Source organism: Rutilus rutilus (genome assembly GCF_951802725.1).
Source record: "Rutilus rutilus genome assembly, chromosome: 13".
Classification (NCBI taxonomy): Eukaryota; Metazoa; Chordata; class Actinopteri; order Cypriniformes; family Leuciscidae; genus Rutilus; species Rutilus rutilus.
In genome coordinates, this window is record NC_140218.1 from 11,161,340 (window position 1) to 11,178,140 (window position 16,801).

The window sequence follows — 16,801 nt, forward strand, 5'->3', positions numbered from 1 at the left end:
GGTTCAATGTTGGCATGAAGCGTCTTTTGCTTTTTAGGAAAATGAGTGATGTAAGAAGAAAATTGTACTCTGTTGCCATATTCTCAGGAAACTATACTAGATTTTTACATTTCTGAACAACAAGCCCTTGGACAAGTTGCTGAGATGCTACTAGGATATTATTGGTGGTTGCAAGTTTGTTGCTATGTAATTATTAGGGTGCTCAGAGTGGTTGTTAACACATTGCTATGTGGTTGCTTACTGGCTAAAAGTCAAAAGAACCCACTCCCAAGTCCCTAGATGATTTGGGTTGATCCATAAGTTGCCTGTTTTATTGTCTTCCAGGTGAAAATCAGCTAGCCAGATCACAAGGGAATGTAATAGCACGCTGATCAGAAAAGGAATATTAGTGCTAATATTAGCAATCGCCACTAAAAACAAAAACAATGAAGTGTACAGAGTCTTAAGTTCAAGCGTTTCACTGACTCGTCAAAGCACTTGCGTTTATTATACAGAGAAAGAAAGAAAAAAAGACAAAAAGCATCACGGTTTTGTAAGGATCATATCACAACATTAAATAAACATTCCGAAGCATTTCTTCATTATAATATGGTCAAAAGACATAATTTACTTTTCACAGATGTTGAACTTATGATTTTTTTTTTACAAGGCTGGAGAATGCAGACATGTTCCCGCAGAAAGGTGCCATGCACCGCGTGGTTACAGCCCACGTCAGGCGCAGTCAAATAAGGCTTAAAAACGATTATGAGCCCATTACGACCTCTGTATGTCAATATTATGAAGCACTAATGCAGCACTGAAATGGACTTTGACAGAACATCAAAACATTTGCACACGCCTTTACAGATAATGCATAATAGATAAGGCTCAATAACTCCATGTTGCCATGTATGCTTAAATATGTTATGCGTGTTGCATACATGCTTATATGGTTACAAAAAATGCCCTACATGGCACCCAAAGAACTGAACCGTACACAAAGCACTCAGGAAAATAGAAAAAAATAGTAAAATAATACAAAATGTAATGAGAATGACAGAAAGAAATGAAGAGAAAAAGGCAATGAAAGGTTCATAGGCACAGAAGTTCACCAGGTCAGAGAATTTCCACTCAAGTTTCTTTCCAAAGCACTTCAAACAGCGTAGAGTTGAATGAAAACAGTATCCTTTTGAAGTTATTTAATGAAAATATCATAGGCCATCCTAGCAGGCTGCAATAATGTTCTTTTGAAGTTGTGGTGGTTATATACAAAAAAGTAGATCATGTTCTACAAAAGGTCGAAGGTTCGTCTGTCCTTTTACGTGTCCATTCAATGTTGTTCTACCCTGGTCACATGATCACCGTTTCTGTGTGCCGGGAAAATGAATTCAAGAACTGTTTGGCTTTAAGCCCAGGACTTGATGGGCAGGATGTGTGGGCGATTTTGCTTGAGGGGGTATGCTTTGCCCACCTGGATGGACGGCGTTGATTGGCTGGTCTAGCAGGACGGGAAAAATTGCTACTGCTGGGGGCAGCAGATGACTCGTGGTTGACCTGGAGGGGAAACATTTTTAATGTAAGTATCTTTGTGCATAAATGATCAATACTTGGGTGAATATTCTTGCATTTTATGTACCAATATGTTTCTTTAATTGGCAGGTTAGAGGAAACAGAAAAGAAAGTAGTGTAAGGGTGAATGGGATCGGGAGCACTACAGCTCAGAGCAGGGTTCCTCATTCCTGGTCCTGGAGAACCACTTTCCTGCAGAGTTTAGTTTCAACTTTATTTAAACATGACTGAAGTAACTAATTGAGGTGTTTGGCTTTACCTGAATTTAATTTCATTTACAAATAACCAGAATTACCCAATCGTGTTGGAGCAGAGTTGGAACTAAACTCTTCAAGAAAGTGGCTCTCCAGACCCAGGAATGAGGAACACTGGCCGAGAGCATGAGCACTACCATTGCACCATCACTCAGACAAGGATGAATACTGCATTGTAATGTAGTGTGTGTGCAGATCACATTTGAATACCCTCTTCACCTGATTGGTGTCCAGTTGCTGGGTGAATGTGGCCCTCTGACTTCTGTTGTTCTCTATTTCCATCATTTCTAGAAGTTGCTCCAAGTTGTCATTTCCCTGTCTCATCTTATCAACACCAAGCCCTGCGTGTATCTTACTGAAGTTTTGAGTTCCTGCTGCCAGAATCCTCTCCACCATCTGGTAGTCAGACAATAGGTCCTCACCCTGGAAGCCTGCTTTGTGGGCTTTTGGCCCTGGAGGCGCCTTGTGATACTTCGATTTAAGGTGAGACTGTGATGGGCTTGAGTTATATGCCAAACTATACTGTTCAAGAGTACTACCACCCCTCCCACTGTCTCTGTCTCCATTCAGGTGGTGTCTAGAAGGACCAGCTGCCCAAGGCTCCTGGCTGGACTCCAGTTCTGCTACCAGTATGTCACAGTTTGCAAGGCATTTCTGGACGGGCGCACGTGTGGATGCCCGCTTGGCGTCAAACTTGCTCTGGCAAATGGGAGTGCTGGTGTGCCTCGGAGGTTCAGTGGAGACAACTGTGGTCACAAGACCATCCTCTATCAGGGTTTTCCCCTCGTTCTCCTGCAACATTGCACCAAACTTACGCAACACTGATGGGCTGCCAGATTTCCTGTCAAGCAAGAGGCACTTTCTGTCAGGTTGTTGTGATGACTCATGGTGAGTGGAACGAGGGGTTACAGGAGAAGCATCTCTCTGTCTGATTGCCAGTTTGGCACCTGAATTTTTAGGGGGAAGCTCGTTTGATGAAACTGGGTCTTTCCAGCTAACATGGCGGGCTTGGGAGTCATCCCAACTTGATTTCTTGTTCTTGTTATTCTCAGCCTCCTCAAACTCATCCAGAACTACACATGAGGCAGTCCTGAAGTGAAAAGACAAATCAACCAAAATCAATCAAAAGTAGTCACAAAAGGGAATTGGGCGAACACTTATAATTGGTCAATCATCCAACAAGAAACATGCATGATGATAAGACAAACAATAGGATTCATTCTGATAAATTGAGATAGGAAAGTAGCATTGAGATAGCAAACTTTACCTGTTTGTCACCAGGCTAGTCTTCATGCTATCTTGATAACTGTGTGTAACTGGATATACCTTGGGGTTCTGATAGCAAAAAGAGGGAGATATGGGATATAAGAGGGATATCAAAGGTACCAAATCCTTGGGGTTTAAGAGTCTAGATGAAGGATAGATTGATAAATAGTGTGAGAGGTACTCACTGCATTTGGATTTCCAAGATTCCCTAAGTTCTTTCCAAAATGCGGGCCCTGTTGGAGATATCCATTGAGGATGTCTAGGGTGGCATCTTGCCTTTCAAGATCATGACAACTGGCAGGATAATGGCTGCTGTTGCTCAGGGAATTAAGTGTGTAATTGTTGGAGCCATTATAGCAATCATTCGGGTGGTGAAACCCAAGGCTTTGCATAACTGAACGATCTGCTCGTACTTCATTGCACTGACGAATTGGGAGGTTGTTGTTGGGGTGACCATGGGGTTCATGATAACCATTGGCCTGGTGTCTATACTGAGAGTTGACAGGAAGCAAAGTAATGTCCAGGCTTTTGTTGTTTGTGACATTGCTTGTGCTGCTTTCGCTGGCTTCTCTTCGTGCTTTGACCTCGTTGTACAACTGAAATACATATCATAATATTAGAGACAAACTCAGCAGCTGCAAAGCATGATTTTTTTTTTGCCTACATGAAAGCAAATGTTTCAAATGCACAAGTCAGCAAATACTACTGGTATAATGTCTGGACATGCAATCTTTGCTTAAAAAAACAGCATGAGGTTTCTTCAGAAAGGGGTCAGTAAGAAAGGTTATTTGCTTAAAGGTTAATCAATCTACCAATAACAACATACTCACTTGAGAGAGAGAGAGAGTGTGTAAATGTTTTTGGGTTGTCTGTTACTCCTATCCCTTTGGGTTTAATAAACTTGTTTACATCTGTCAAAGTCATGGACCAGATGGAGGGCGAAACACCTATTATTATATCCAAGAGATGCAGCCAACTTTGGCAACAGGAGGTCAAGGCCCTTTCAGCCCATCCCGATCCTAGTTAGTGGCCACTATCACAACATAAACAACTTCATGGACTCTAGTAAATGCAGGATTGCAGGGCTACTGGATCTTTTGGCATTGTTTATAGTCAAATCAGAGCATCATATTTTTATGTTTATTTACATCTTTAAATAAAGATCGGGATGAGTTTCTCTCTCTCTCTCTCTCTCTAGATATGGAGATGGATTCTGTCACACTGACTGGCGTCGCTGCAGTTGAAAGTTTTTCTCACCTCTTCAATCTTCCTCTGCATGTCTTGTAGCTGATCTTCCCATTCCTGCATCTCGGAGTCAAAACTATCAAGCAGGTCAGCTCTCTCTCCACCCCACACACAACTCCTGGGCTCCGGCCCACAGTGCAATTCCAATGCGGCCATTCTTTTGCGCTTGCTTGTCTGTGCTCAGAATATTATGCTGCAATTCCTGAAAGGTCACTGGAGTGACCACATTGGCAAGTCCACCAATACCTCTATGAAGACAAAAAAGACATTCATCACTGAGAAACAGCCTATTGATTAGTTACTCTTAAGTAAATAAATGAATTCTACTGTGTCAACTGTGGATTGCTTTGCAGTTCAAAGGTGTTATGAGTCTAAACATTAGTGAAGTCTTCCTGATTGTTTTGCATTCAAGTACACTTATAAAAGGAAACAAAATCCCAGCTATTTGCTCTGGACACCTGCTTTAAAACTTTGACTCATTTCTATATGCATTCCCTGTCCTTCAAACCAGCCCTTAACTGTCAAAATTGTCAGCACGTTCTTTACACACCAACTTCATTAGACATGCTCAAGTTACCTGAAGGGACTTCAGGGATTCTGAAGTCAGTTTTATAACATGGACAGTCTCCCTGGGGTAACCTGATCTCTCTTGATCAAGGGCACAGTAGTAAAGGGTAATTGGTTGCCCCTTACAAAATAGGAACCTACACCTTACAGCCAGCTTAAATCTTTAACTATGAAGTAACACCACTTCTTTCGGGATAGGGATGAGGTCAAAGTTCCAAGCAAGTGAAGAACCCTTTACCCGCTTGGATGAGCTCAGAATAGTTGCATCCTTTCCGTGGTAACGTCACTGAGTTATTCTGTAACACAGCTGTGATTTACGGCAAGTGATTTAAGGATGGACTTTTCTGCCATCAAGGAACATGACACCCAGTTTAACTCATAAAATTGCCAGAATGTACCGCCATATGACGTAGGCATTGAGGGATATTTATACCCTTTGCAATTATGTGTCATAAAACTAAAAAGACATAGAGAGTAAGTGTGTACCGGTTTATATTACAACATGCATGCACACTTACAATAGTCATACTACTAATACTGTATTTACAGACAGTTCCAAAAAAAAAAGTATATGCACTTACGTATGTAAATACAGTAATGTAAATACTTTTAGTGTAAAGTGTGACCAGTGTGGCTGCAAGGTTCTTAACGTTGTATAACATTTTCAGCCCAATTGAAAGATCACAGAAAAGTTAAAAAGCTTCTAAGGAGTTACAAGTAGTAGTAATAATTTCATACTTTAAAGGCTTTAAAAGACTGTTCCGTTCTTGTCTACAAGCTTTCTTAATCCTTACCAGTTAAAATTATTGGTTCCTCCGGTAATTCCCTCTCATGAGCTTGTGATGAACTGATGCTCCAGAATATGAGTATGTTGCTCAAGTACAGGTTCGTCTCTTATATCAAGATCACTCTTGTTTCAGTGCCACCTCTTCTTTGAAAGCTCCTACACTCGACCAGCATGTAACAGCGCAAAAGACCCCGGAGTCAGATGCCCCACGGCGTGACGTAAAAGTCCTGCGTATAGGATCTTAAATGTTTCCTCTGTCCGGAGCTCAGGGGTAAACAACTGTAGTCCTGAGGGGGCCCCGGGGCTTTATAGTGACTCTAAGTATTTACCCCTGCGACGTCAGACCCACTAGGTGTCCGGTGTCATAATGTCAGATTTATTCCAGCATTTGTGGTCTCCATGCAAGAGACTGTCGTCACCGACATTCTAGGTTAAAATTACAAAGGCAGAGGGAGAGTGTTTACATGGCTATTTTAAAATGCCCAGTTCTACCCCACCTCTGTGAAACTGTTGCTAGTCTGCTTTTAGGACTTGGCAGATTGCAGTCTTGTGACTCCTATTCCAGTTGTTTCGATTTCTACTAATCCTAACAGGCAACTGGGCTATTTGTGACTATCAAAACACTCTGTCCATTTTATTTTTAAGATACCACCGTACAGAATTAGCGGATACTAAGTGTGCTGTCCGCGGTTCTTAATGGGCGCCTCACGCTTGTATTTATTTGACACATGTAGCTGTTGTGCAATAACCAGTCAGCCGACAGTTCAGCCCTAATATTGGCCGCTGACTCAAATAGTTTCCAGGCACAATAATGCAGAAAGGAAAACAACAAAGCAAAAAACCTCGGAGAATGGAGACACAGTAAAACTGTCAAAACCAGAGATGTATGTTTGACTGTTTTTCACTAATGTTACTTTCAGCTGGCAGGAAAATGAGAAGCAATTTCCAAATTCCAAAAAGAGACTCATTCTAGAAAACAGATGAGTTGCTGTTCTTTAAGTTTAATTGTCTTGTAAATAACCTAGACCCATCTAAACCAAAACAAAACAAATGTTTTTTGGGGATCCAAATAAATTGTGAACCCAATGCAAAAATGAGAACAGCTCCATTGACAGCTGCGCAACTACCACTTTGATGCTTCAAAAACTTCATAAAGCGATCGTCCTAATTCAACTTATCCATATGAATTCAGCGGTTTAGTCCTAATTTTCTGAAGAGACAAAATCGCTTTATATGATGGACAGGTTAAATTTAGGCTTTTATACACATAAATATTGATCAGCAAACATAAACAGAAGCTCAACCGAACCTGCTTGACGTGTGAGAATGAACCTCATTGTTTCTTGCAGAAGCTCAAACGTGATGCGTAACACGAGAATGAACCTCATTGGTTCTTGCAGAAGCTCAAACGTGATGCGTAACACAAGAATGAACCTCATTGGATCTCGCACGTCAAGCGAACATGCTTGAGCTTACGTTTACCACAACTGATGTGAGTTGATCAATGTTTAAATGTGAATAAAAGCCTAAATTCAATCTGTTCATCATATAAAGCGATCATGTTTCTTTGAAAATTTTGGACTAAACCGCTCAATTCATATGGATTAGTTTTACGATCTCTTTATGAACTTTTTGAAGCTTCAAAGTGGTAGTTGCTTAGCTGTCAACGGAGGGACAGAAATAGCTCAGATTTAATAAAAAAAAGATCTTCATTTGTCCTCAGAAGATGAACAAAAGTCTTACGTGTTTAGAAAGACATGAGGGAGTGTAATCAATGACAGAATTTAAATTTTTGGGAGAAATATCCCTTTAAATACTAAGGAACTTACTAAGGAACTACTGCCGAAGACTTGAGAAGATTCGGGTCCGTCAACAGAGATTAAAACTGGAGATGCCAACAAGCTAAATAAACTCATAAAGAAAGCAAGCTCTGATGTTCAAACTGCTGATGAGTAACGCCTCCATAATAGGCTTGCTGGAATGAGGAGCACGTTCAGCAAGAGACTGATCCAGCTCTGGTGCAACAGAAGGGGCTTTTTGCATACTGCTATCATGTACATAAGCACTTTCCCACACCCAAGCCCCAGCTGTTATTTAGCATATCACATGAAACGTGTTATGCAACATTTCTGATACAATTTCCTCAGGTTCTTGAGGTTCAGGTTCCTATTCATCTATCTATGCAAAACTGTTGTTCTTGTCACGCAAATTACACGTGCAAACAGATGATTCCTAGTTCCTACCTGTCATTTATTGTCTATCCTTCCATGTGTATGCATGTCCTCTCTGACCGTACAATTGAATACCATGTTCTTACTCACCTTTGCATGCTTCTAACAGGTAATCATTCCAGCTGATGTCTCTTAAGAGTGCAGTGGCTGGCATTCTGGCCAATGTGGTCATGTGCTCCTCAATGGTAAATGCAGTTGCATATTTCGTTGCAAGTCTTTGGTGGCAAAGCCAAGTGTCAATGTGCCAGATAGCCTCAATGAAAGAAATGTCTTCTGGGTAATGTAGTTTCCAGTGCCTCAATAATATTTATGTCTTCAATTTGACAAATGCATGTAATGTTTTTCATGATGTATAAAAGTCTTTATTTGCTAAAAAAATTCATCTCGATGATGTGCCTTCCAATGGCAGCCGTATGTCTGTAATTTGGGTAAAACAGCCTCCAGCGTTTTGGAAATGAAGGTTTTGCAGACTTCTGTGCTTAAGCGTGCTGTCTGTGCTTGGAAAGTGACTGTCCTGTGATTCTCCAACCATGGTGACATACACAACATTGACAAACAAACGAAACAAAGGGCGAGACTATGCTAATGAGTGGACGGATGGCGATCACAGGACAAAAAAGAGGGTAAAAAGAAATACAAGTTTAAAAATGGTGGCATAGGAGAGTGAGGAGAACAACACTAGAATGAGGATGAATAAAATGATGGGCTGAAACATCTGGATGAATAACCGACAGGATTAACGAACATGCATTAAAAAACAGGGGTGTGTGGGAAGACAGGATCAGAGAAAGAGAGAAAGGTTAAGATATTATAGCCATTAACATTTTCTATTTGCATAGTTTACAAAAATCTTGTCAAATCACAAAACTATGCTTTGTTATTTTGCTAAATGTTAAAAGCAATCAGGCAATGGACTCTCTGTTAGCCAATAGTTCACCCAAAAAAATAATAAATTGTCATAATTTACTCACCCTGCGATTCTCTTTTTTGCTCAAACTTCAAATAGATTTTGTTTGATGAACAGATTAAAATATAATTTATAATTCACTGAAAATATTCACTTTTTATTAGTTTTTTATATTTCTATTTAGCTTTAATTTATATTTCAGTTTTAGTTGAAGAGATTTTAGTACTACAACTTAAACTTTCCAATTTTAGTTTAAAATTTTCATCTAATATTTATGTTTTATTTTATTTAAACCTTAATTCAACTAACAAAAATGCTCTTATGTAAATCATATCTCATTTGTGTTTCCGTACATTTCAGTAAAGTTTTACATCAGTAACATCAAATGTCATTGGTTCTGGCAAGCCGCTTTTCCACTGTCAGGCCAGTAGCTCCGCTACCCTAAAACCAGCCCTTAACACGCCTCCATAGAACGACGTTACACAACCCCACCATTTCATCAAAATGGTATTTACCATTTCACATAAAAAGAGAACACACACCTATTCAGTTGCATCTGCTTCCATTTATTTGCTATCACAGGAATGCACAAAACAACTCCATTAAGGCTTTTTAGTCCAAGGCTTACACATTTAGGAAAATATTTATAAAACGTCACATTTCTTTAAAAAGAGTGACATTTCTATTCATTTTTATGCACTCTGAGGAGGTTTGAGCGATCTCTCTGTCTCTCACTCTCACTATACTGTTATCCTTTCAGCCAGAGCAACAGAGGGAGCTCACGAGAAGAAAACAGGAGTTATTAGTTATGCGAGTTAACCGGAGTGCATGTTTTTAATGACATATGCGGATGTATTAGTGCGGTCTCAACAAAGGCACAGGGAAGAGAAAGATAAAACATTAAACCAAATAAACACACGGTTATATATGATTTGTCTACATTCTTCAAGCAGTCTCTGGTATTTTCCATAAACATGTATTTATTATCGAATGGTAAGCATAAGTAGCCTTTAGCATCGCATATAAATATATTTCTGCCTCATACGGTGATTAGAATCCACATTGGATCACAAGAAAGTTATTTCAAACACTATGAATGTGAGTTTTGAGATGGAAATAGTTTAAAATGTCTTAAATGTTGAAGTTGGTAGCCTGATAATAATAACAATGGAAATGAACAGCGGTGTTGACCGTCTCCTAAACTCCGCCTTTGTTCATGATCACTCCTCGAGCCCCAGTTGGCCAGCTTTGGACCAAGGTATTCGGTGGGCAAAAAACCCCGGCCGTTGGCCCCAAGAAAGCCCGATCAAGCCTTGGAAGTGACAGTGGAAACGTGACTATTTATATGGCACACACTAGCACACCCGCTTTTGGCCCGACAGTGGAAATATGGCTATTGATGTATTGGAAAAATGAGATTTTCAGTGAATAAAGTCCCTAACTTTTTATCTATTCCTCACTCAAAGGTTTTACTGTACTGTATATGGCTTTAGAAGACTTAGTGCGAGATTTGTACAGACTACTTTTATTATGCTTTTTTGTCCTTTTAGGAGCTTGACAGCCCCTGCTAACTGTTCCACCAAAGAAAGTCACAAGGGTGAGTAAATGACAGAATTTAACCATTACAATGTGGTAAACATTCTTATTGTGCTTCACATAGACACACAGACTCTTGCCAGACTCACAGATAATGGTTCTTCTGAATCTCTTTCCTCTGGTTTTGGGACTTCAAGTCGGTCTATAAACCCCTGTAGCTCCTTCCTGAAGGCTTTCATTTGAGCGTTGATGCGGTAGAGAAGCTCGTGCTCCCTGATCCGGCCACCGTCCTCATCATCTTCCATACGGCTGAAAAGATCCCCGTTAGATACGAACACCCGTGCCTCTGCAATGATGGTACTGGTGTCGGCTATGAGCCGATCAATGGTTCGTCCCAATCGCTCTGCTTCGGCACGGATGTCAATCATCTGTTGTCTGTCCCGAATGGAGCGCGAGAGGAGGCGGGCGGATTCAGGAGAATAGAGAGAGCGAGTTGGCGTGAGGCACCGAGCGTTGCGGACTTCGTCAGAGTCGCTTTCTCCTCCAACAGGACCCTCACGTTTGCGATGGGGAGGAAGACGAGAGGAAGACGAGTCTTCATCGCTACCTCTACGCCCTCCGACTCCAAGACCAGTGTCGCTCTCTGCGTCACTGTCCCGTGGCGTGACGGCTAGGTGAGCTGATAGATCATAACGTTGCATGTTGGAAAGCAGCACACGGTTCTCGTACTGCAGCTGCATCACTTTCCCACTCAGTTCATTGATCTGCTTCCTCGCTGCCTTCAGCTCCTCCTGCAAGGCCTCGGCTTTGGAGCTGTCTCCTGCTAAATTGGCGGCACTCATTGCATTACCAGCCGAGGCATGCCTCGTACCCTCTTTAAAGCGCAGTTTGTTCAGCTCACATGTCACTCTCTTATTCTGTTCCTCTACATCCGCCAGGTTCCTCCGCAGAAGCTCCGCCTCATCCTCCACCAACTGCAGTTGTTGCCTCAGCTCCGACAGCTCCGACCCCTGCTCGCGCCCCATTCCTCCCTCCGCTCCGGACAAGCCCCCATTGGACGAATCTTCCCCTCGAAGATCATCCAACTCCGCCCTCAGGCCACGGTTCTCAACCTCCAATTCGACAATTTTACGTCCCAGGATGTTGGCCTCCTCTTCCACCAATCGCAAGCGGAGTTTCAGCTCTGATTCCCTTGTTGTGGGTGGGCCACCAGCTTCACCCTTTGGATGAGGGCTGTCCAGATCTCCATAGAAGGAACGATACTTATGTAGTTCTTGTTCCAAACGGTCCTTTTCCTTGTCAATCTTGGCCATTTTCTTTCTCATTAAAGTAGCCTCCTCTTTAATGAAGGCCAGCTGGCATTTCAGGTCCTCATTGTCCTCCTGTGGACAGAAGTGTTGCGTTAAGGTGCGGGACCATTAGTGAAATTTCGACAAGATTTTGCGGACAAAAATAGGTCTGTTGTCAATAGTGTAGCGATGTATGAATCACTTTCAAAAGGAAATTTGTGTGGAGAATTTTTGGACTCTCACGTAAAACTCCTGATTGCACTGAAATGTTTCTACTGTACATTCTACTGAAATGTCTGAATTTCGCCCATGACATTTTGAAGAGTAATGGTAAATGTGACCATACCTTTACATGTTATGGTGCAATAAATGTTTTGTGTGCATGCTATCTTTTAATTCTCTCTATAGTTTACAGTGCACTTCATTTCTTTGCAAAAGGCTGCATAACTACTTGAGCTTGAGCTTGAGCTTGTCACTTAAAGTAACAGTCTTCATTTGACCCAATACTGGTTGACAGCAGTGTTTTGTCCTCACCTCTGTAGGAGTCTGAGTCTTCCTCTCAGGCTTTTGTGCATCTTTGCTTCCTCTTCGTTTCTGAGACTGGACACAACAAATTTATATGAATGCGATGTAATTAATATGTATTTAAACCTATTTAGATGTGCTGTGTTAACTTGTGTTTGTATTCCTACTTCTTTGGCTTTGTCCAGCTCATTTTGCAGGGCCTGTTTGGTGACTTCCACCTCAATAAGTTTCTGTCTCAATCGCTCGTTTTCTTCTTCTGTCTTTGTTCGTTTCTCCTCCACATTCTCCAGCTCGTGGTGGAGTCTCACAGACACATCCTTGGCAACCTGTCAGAATGGTGGTGGTGTGGCTTAGTGGTTGCTTTGGATAGAAGCATCAACTAAATGACAAGTTAATAATCAGATAGAAATTGTGCAAACAAGTCATTGGGGATGGGTAATTTATCATAGACCTTCTGTGCATGCCCTTAAAGATATAAACATAGGTACTTGCCTTTAAATCTTGCTCTAAGCTCCTTAGGAGGTCTTCGTCAATTTCTCCAGTTTGTGCATAGCGAAGTCGTTTGCGTTCAGCCTTGCGGAGTCTGTATTGAAGGATGCGGCAGTTCTTATTCGCTCGCTCGAGCTCACGCCGCATGTCTTGTAACTGACAGGTGTCCTCCTCATAAAAGGTGTCGCGCATCTCCTCCATCTCTGTCCGCATCTCCTCAATCTCATTCTGTGAAAACCAGTGTGCTCATTAGAGCTTTCTGCTCTCCAATTACTGCAGTTGCATTATTTTAATAAGCTTTACATTATTTCCACAAATGACGTTTAATGAGTCCTTGGTTGAACATGCAAATTATTGGGGGCATATTTTGAATAAAACCAAGGCTGTTTTCACAACTGTATTTAGCTTTGTTCTAACACAGGCTAAATTGGAACAATGTTGCATTTCTCTCATTGTTCTGTTCATTTTTAGAAGGCAACATTTTTTAAATAGACCAAAATTTGTTAATAAAAGACACATAACCAAACTGGGTCATCGGTCATAATGTGTATGTCCTGTTTATGTAGAGCTATTTCCGATTTCAAGATGGATGGACAACATCTCTGCAGGCTTATCATTGCTTTCTTTCTTCTATTCACCAGAATTCCTATTTATCAGGTTGAGCAGGAATCAAGATTGTGTTTGGAAAACAATATTGCCATGAACCTGCTGAGCAGTGGAGTAATTAAAAAGCAATCAGTCATCCAAAAATGTACATGCATATATCATCTAAGAACTCTCTCCATCAATCTTCATCTGACCATCTATCTATCTATCTATCTATCTATCTATCTATCTATCTATCTATCTATCTATCTATCTATCTAAGAACTCTGTATGTCCATCCATCTTCCTCTGACTATCTATCTATCTATCTATCTATCTATCTATCTATCTATCTATCTATCTATCTATCTATCTATCTATCTATCTATCTAAGAACTCTGTATGTCCATCCATCTTCCTCTGACCATCTATCTATCTATCTATCTATCTATCTATCTATCTATCTATCTATCTATCTATCTATCATCTAAGAACTCTCTCCATCAATCTTCCTCTGGCCATCTATCTATCTATGAACTATGTATGACCATCCATCTTCATCTATCTATCTATCTATCTATCTATCTATCTATCTATCTATCTATCTATCTATTTATCTATCTATCTATCTATCTATCTATCTATCTATCTATCTATCTATCTATCTATCTATCTATCTATCTATCTATCTATCTATCTATCATCTTCAGCTCTTAAAAAAGACTGTCTATCTATCCATCTTCCTCTATCTATCTATCTATCTATCTATCTATCTATCTATCTATCTATCTATCTATCTATCATCTTCAGCTCTTAAAAAAAGACTGTCTATCCATCCATTTTCATCTATCTATCTATCTATCTATCATGTTTTCATTCATCCATATTTATTTTAGCATAATTAGTGTTTCATACATTTTCTCATGTATAACAAACAAACCTTAAGGTCTTCGTTTTCATCCTCCAACCTCTCGATCTCGTCCTGCAGGGCTTCATTCTGCTGTGTCACGGGCTCGTCTGCGGCGCTCGTGGCCTGTGCGGCGGGTCCCGGTCCCGGTTGCGTCTCGACCGACGCTGTGCGCTGCATCCTGCCGCTTTTCTTCAAGCGCTTGTTGATGTGAAACTGGATGAGCTCTGACTGCAGACAGCCTCCGCCCCAGAAGGCCGGTCCACAGCCCACGTACTCTCCTCCCGCAGCGGCCTCTCTTTCTCTCTCTTCCCCCCTCACAACACCACCGTACGAGCCGTCAGGCTGCGTAGCGGACGAGTCTCTGTTGACGCACGGTAAACGCAGCGCGCGGCGCGTGTCCGGTGGTGGAGGGCGATCAATCCGCTCCTCGGTTTCCCAAACCGCCTCAGTTTCAGCACCACGAACAGCTGCCGCACCTCGCACCCTCACTTCACGCGCCTCTTCTTGAGCCGCCTGCTCTCCCTCGCGTCCTTTAACGCCTTTAACGCCTTTTCCTCCGAGTTTTGACGCAGCGGGTGATGAGGAGCGGCTGGCGCTGGGTTTTGAGGCCGGTTTGACGGGGTTTTGTCCGGGAGACGGTCTCCTCCTCCCTTCGGTACTGTCCGCTGATGGTGGAAAATCCGCAGCGCCACTTGCGGCAGAGCTCATCATTTCATATCGCAGACCTCCAACAACACTTTTATCAATTTTATGACATTTAAGAGGGAAAAAACGAAATATTACACTTTGTTAATGCAGAATACAACTAGGTACATCATTACAGTAGGCCTATACATATTTATGGCTATAAGTGTGTGTGTGTGCATATCATTTAATTAATAAATAAAATTCATAATATAAACCAATATGCAATATAATCGAATTAGAACAGCAATTTTCAGCAAGTTGTGTTTCAACTGATATTTGGGTAAAATAAAACACACACACACACACACACACACACACACACACACACACACACACACACACACACACACACACAAACAATAGTTGGTTGGGTTTAAAATTGTAAATAAATGTAACAATGTAAAACAACCGTTGGGTTTGTCCATTATGTGCTCCAAACATGGGATGAAACAACCCAGTATTTTTAGAGGAAAGGAGGACAAAAAATGTGAATTAATGTCATTTACAGATCGACCTAGGTGAGTTCTATGTACATGAACATTCATTTCAAAGACATATGTAGCTGCATGTATTTGACAGTAAAGTTTTTTGAGATCTGTCGCAGTAGACTTCATTTCCTATAGTCTATAATGTTTTCTCTACTTTGCAAGTGTATAACTTGTCCAAATAAGCATACATGCTACTATAATGGTTACATATTTGGTGCAGTCGTAAGTTGCGTTATTCTCCAAGAACATTAAATATCGCGATGTTTTCTTACCTGTTTATGAACTGTGCTCATTTGTTTCCTGTGAGAGCGGGACAGTTCCATTCAGCCCGAGGGTACCAGGCACTGCTTAGGCTCGCGAGACACTGACGTTTAATATTCATGAGGTGACGTTACATAAGGAAGTCTGAGAACCTTTTCTCAAAATACTTTGTTTTATGTAAATATAAATATTGGCCTATTTATAAACACACGGTAACACTTTAGTTTAGGGCTAAATTTCCACTATAAGTTATTTATTAGCATGCATATTAGGATATTGACTGTTTATTAATAGGCTTATAAACATATGACCATATTCTTCATCTAGGTCGATGTACACAGTTGTGCTGTCCCTTTAAACCCCGAGGATGAGGAAGACTGGATGCTGCTGGAGTTTGCTGCTTTACAGATAAGCTGAAAGTGCAGCGTCATCCCACCGACCTATTCTCCAAGAATAGATTCAAAAGGTCAGTCTGCAGTTTGTGCCACAGTCAGTCCAGTAGTCGAACTACAACAGAAAATATCCTCAGCAGCGAAGGCACAACAAATATTTAGAGCATGTGCTGTTTAAAATGTTTTTTTTTTTTTTTTTTTTTCACACTTTCTCAGGGCCCATAGTCTTGGTTAATCACTGGACTTGGTCTGAGTTTTAAGTAAATCTCTCTCTCATATGCAGTTAGCACATTTACTATCACTTTAAATAATTGCACTGTTTAAATGTCAGTGAGTCACAAGTGAGTCTCAGGTCATTTGCACATTGATATCAGTTTGAAATACTACCTGTGAACACTAGAGAGCGCCGTCTGTCTATCTGTGTACTGAACTGAAATAAGTTATGAATGCTGTTTTAAATTCAGTGGTGAATTACAATATCTATCCATCCTTATGCTCACCAATTGCGTTGTACGTATGTCTCACAGAGAGTAGCCTACAATGATCTCAAAAGAATAGTACATGAAGATGTGTACCATTTAGAAATGTTATAGTGTTGCACTTATTGTGTATAGTCCATGATAGGTGGCTTTTTGTGTAGACAGAAACAACGAGGAGCCAATTATCTCAGGTAATGTAAATTACCAGTGGAACAGGTTGAGAGAAAGGTGAAACCACTTTCTGTTAATAGGGCCAGTGGAAATCTCTGGCCTATCTGCAATCCGCTTACTGACAAACATCCTTGTTCAGACGAGGGAGGGAGAGAGAGAGAGAGAGAGAGAGAGGTTGTAGAAT

At 41.0% G+C, this 16,801-nt stretch overlaps 2 protein-coding genes across 3 annotated transcripts; both read right to left on the reverse strand.

Annotated features, from left to right (window-relative positions):
* Positions 1 to 281: 281 nt before the first annotated feature.
* On the reverse strand, positions 282 to 8,471 carry LOC311302431 (uncharacterized protein). Of its 2 annotated transcripts, none has more exons than XM_084428309.1 (6): positions 7,989 to 8,471; positions 4,326 to 4,561; positions 3,254 to 3,664; positions 3,070 to 3,137; positions 2,022 to 2,892; positions 282 to 1,533 (listed from the first exon to the last, which is right to left on the reverse strand). In XM_084428309.1, exons 2-6 carry the CDS (start codon positions 4,467 to 4,469, stop codon positions 1,330 to 1,332), a joined length of 1,698 nt encoding a protein of 565 aa, XP_084284435.1. In that variant the 5' UTR covers positions 4,470 to 4,561; positions 7,989 to 8,471; the 3' UTR covers positions 282 to 1,329. The 2 variants fall into 2 exon arrangements, with proteins under 2 accessions (XP_084284435.1, XP_084284434.1); XM_084428308.1 differs by lacking the exon at positions 7,989 to 8,471 and adding an exon at positions 5,675 to 6,119.
* On the reverse strand, positions 8,462 to 15,905 carry LOC311302430 (microtubule cross-linking factor 3-like). Its single transcript, XM_084428307.1, has 7 exons — positions 15,587 to 15,905; positions 14,170 to 14,875; positions 12,648 to 12,872; positions 12,323 to 12,481; positions 12,165 to 12,230; positions 10,491 to 11,723; positions 8,462 to 8,613 (listed from the first exon to the last, which is right to left on the reverse strand). Exons 2-7 carry the CDS (start codon positions 14,848 to 14,850, stop codon positions 8,503 to 8,505), a joined length of 2,475 nt encoding a protein of 824 aa, XP_084284433.1. The 5' UTR covers positions 14,851 to 14,875; positions 15,587 to 15,905; the 3' UTR covers positions 8,462 to 8,502.
* Between the last annotated feature and the right edge of the window lie 896 nt (positions 15,906 to 16,801).

What these genes read in the sequence shown, in the direction of transcription:
- LOC311302431 (XM_084428309.1), bottom strand. Translation starts at nt 4,469, where the DNA reads ATGGCCGCATTGGAATTGCACTGTGGGCCGGAGCCCAGGAGTTGTGTG. An exon ending in TGCAGAGGAAGATTGAAGAG is followed by an intron (nt 3,665 to 4,325) that starts GTGAGAAAAACT and finishes TATGTATTTCAG; the next exon opens with TTGTACAACGAGGTCAAAGC. An exon ending in ACTAGCCTGGTGACAAACAG is followed by an intron (nt 2,893 to 3,069) that starts GTAAAGTTTGCT and finishes TTTTCACTTCAG; the next exon opens with GACTGCCTCATGTGTAGTTC.
- LOC311302430 (XM_084428307.1), bottom strand. Translation starts at nt 14,850, where the DNA reads ATGATGAGCTCTGCCGCAAGTGGCGCTGCGGATTTTCCACCATCAGCG. An exon ending in ATGAAAACGAAGACCTTAAG is followed by an intron (nt 12,873 to 14,169) that starts GTTTGTTTGTTA and finishes TGGTTTTCACAG; the next exon opens with AATGAGATTGAGGAGATGCG. An exon ending in AGCTGGACAAAGCCAAAGAA is followed by an intron (nt 12,231 to 12,322) that starts GTAGGAATACAA and finishes TGTTGTGTCCAG; the next exon opens with TCTCAGAAACGAAGAGGAAG.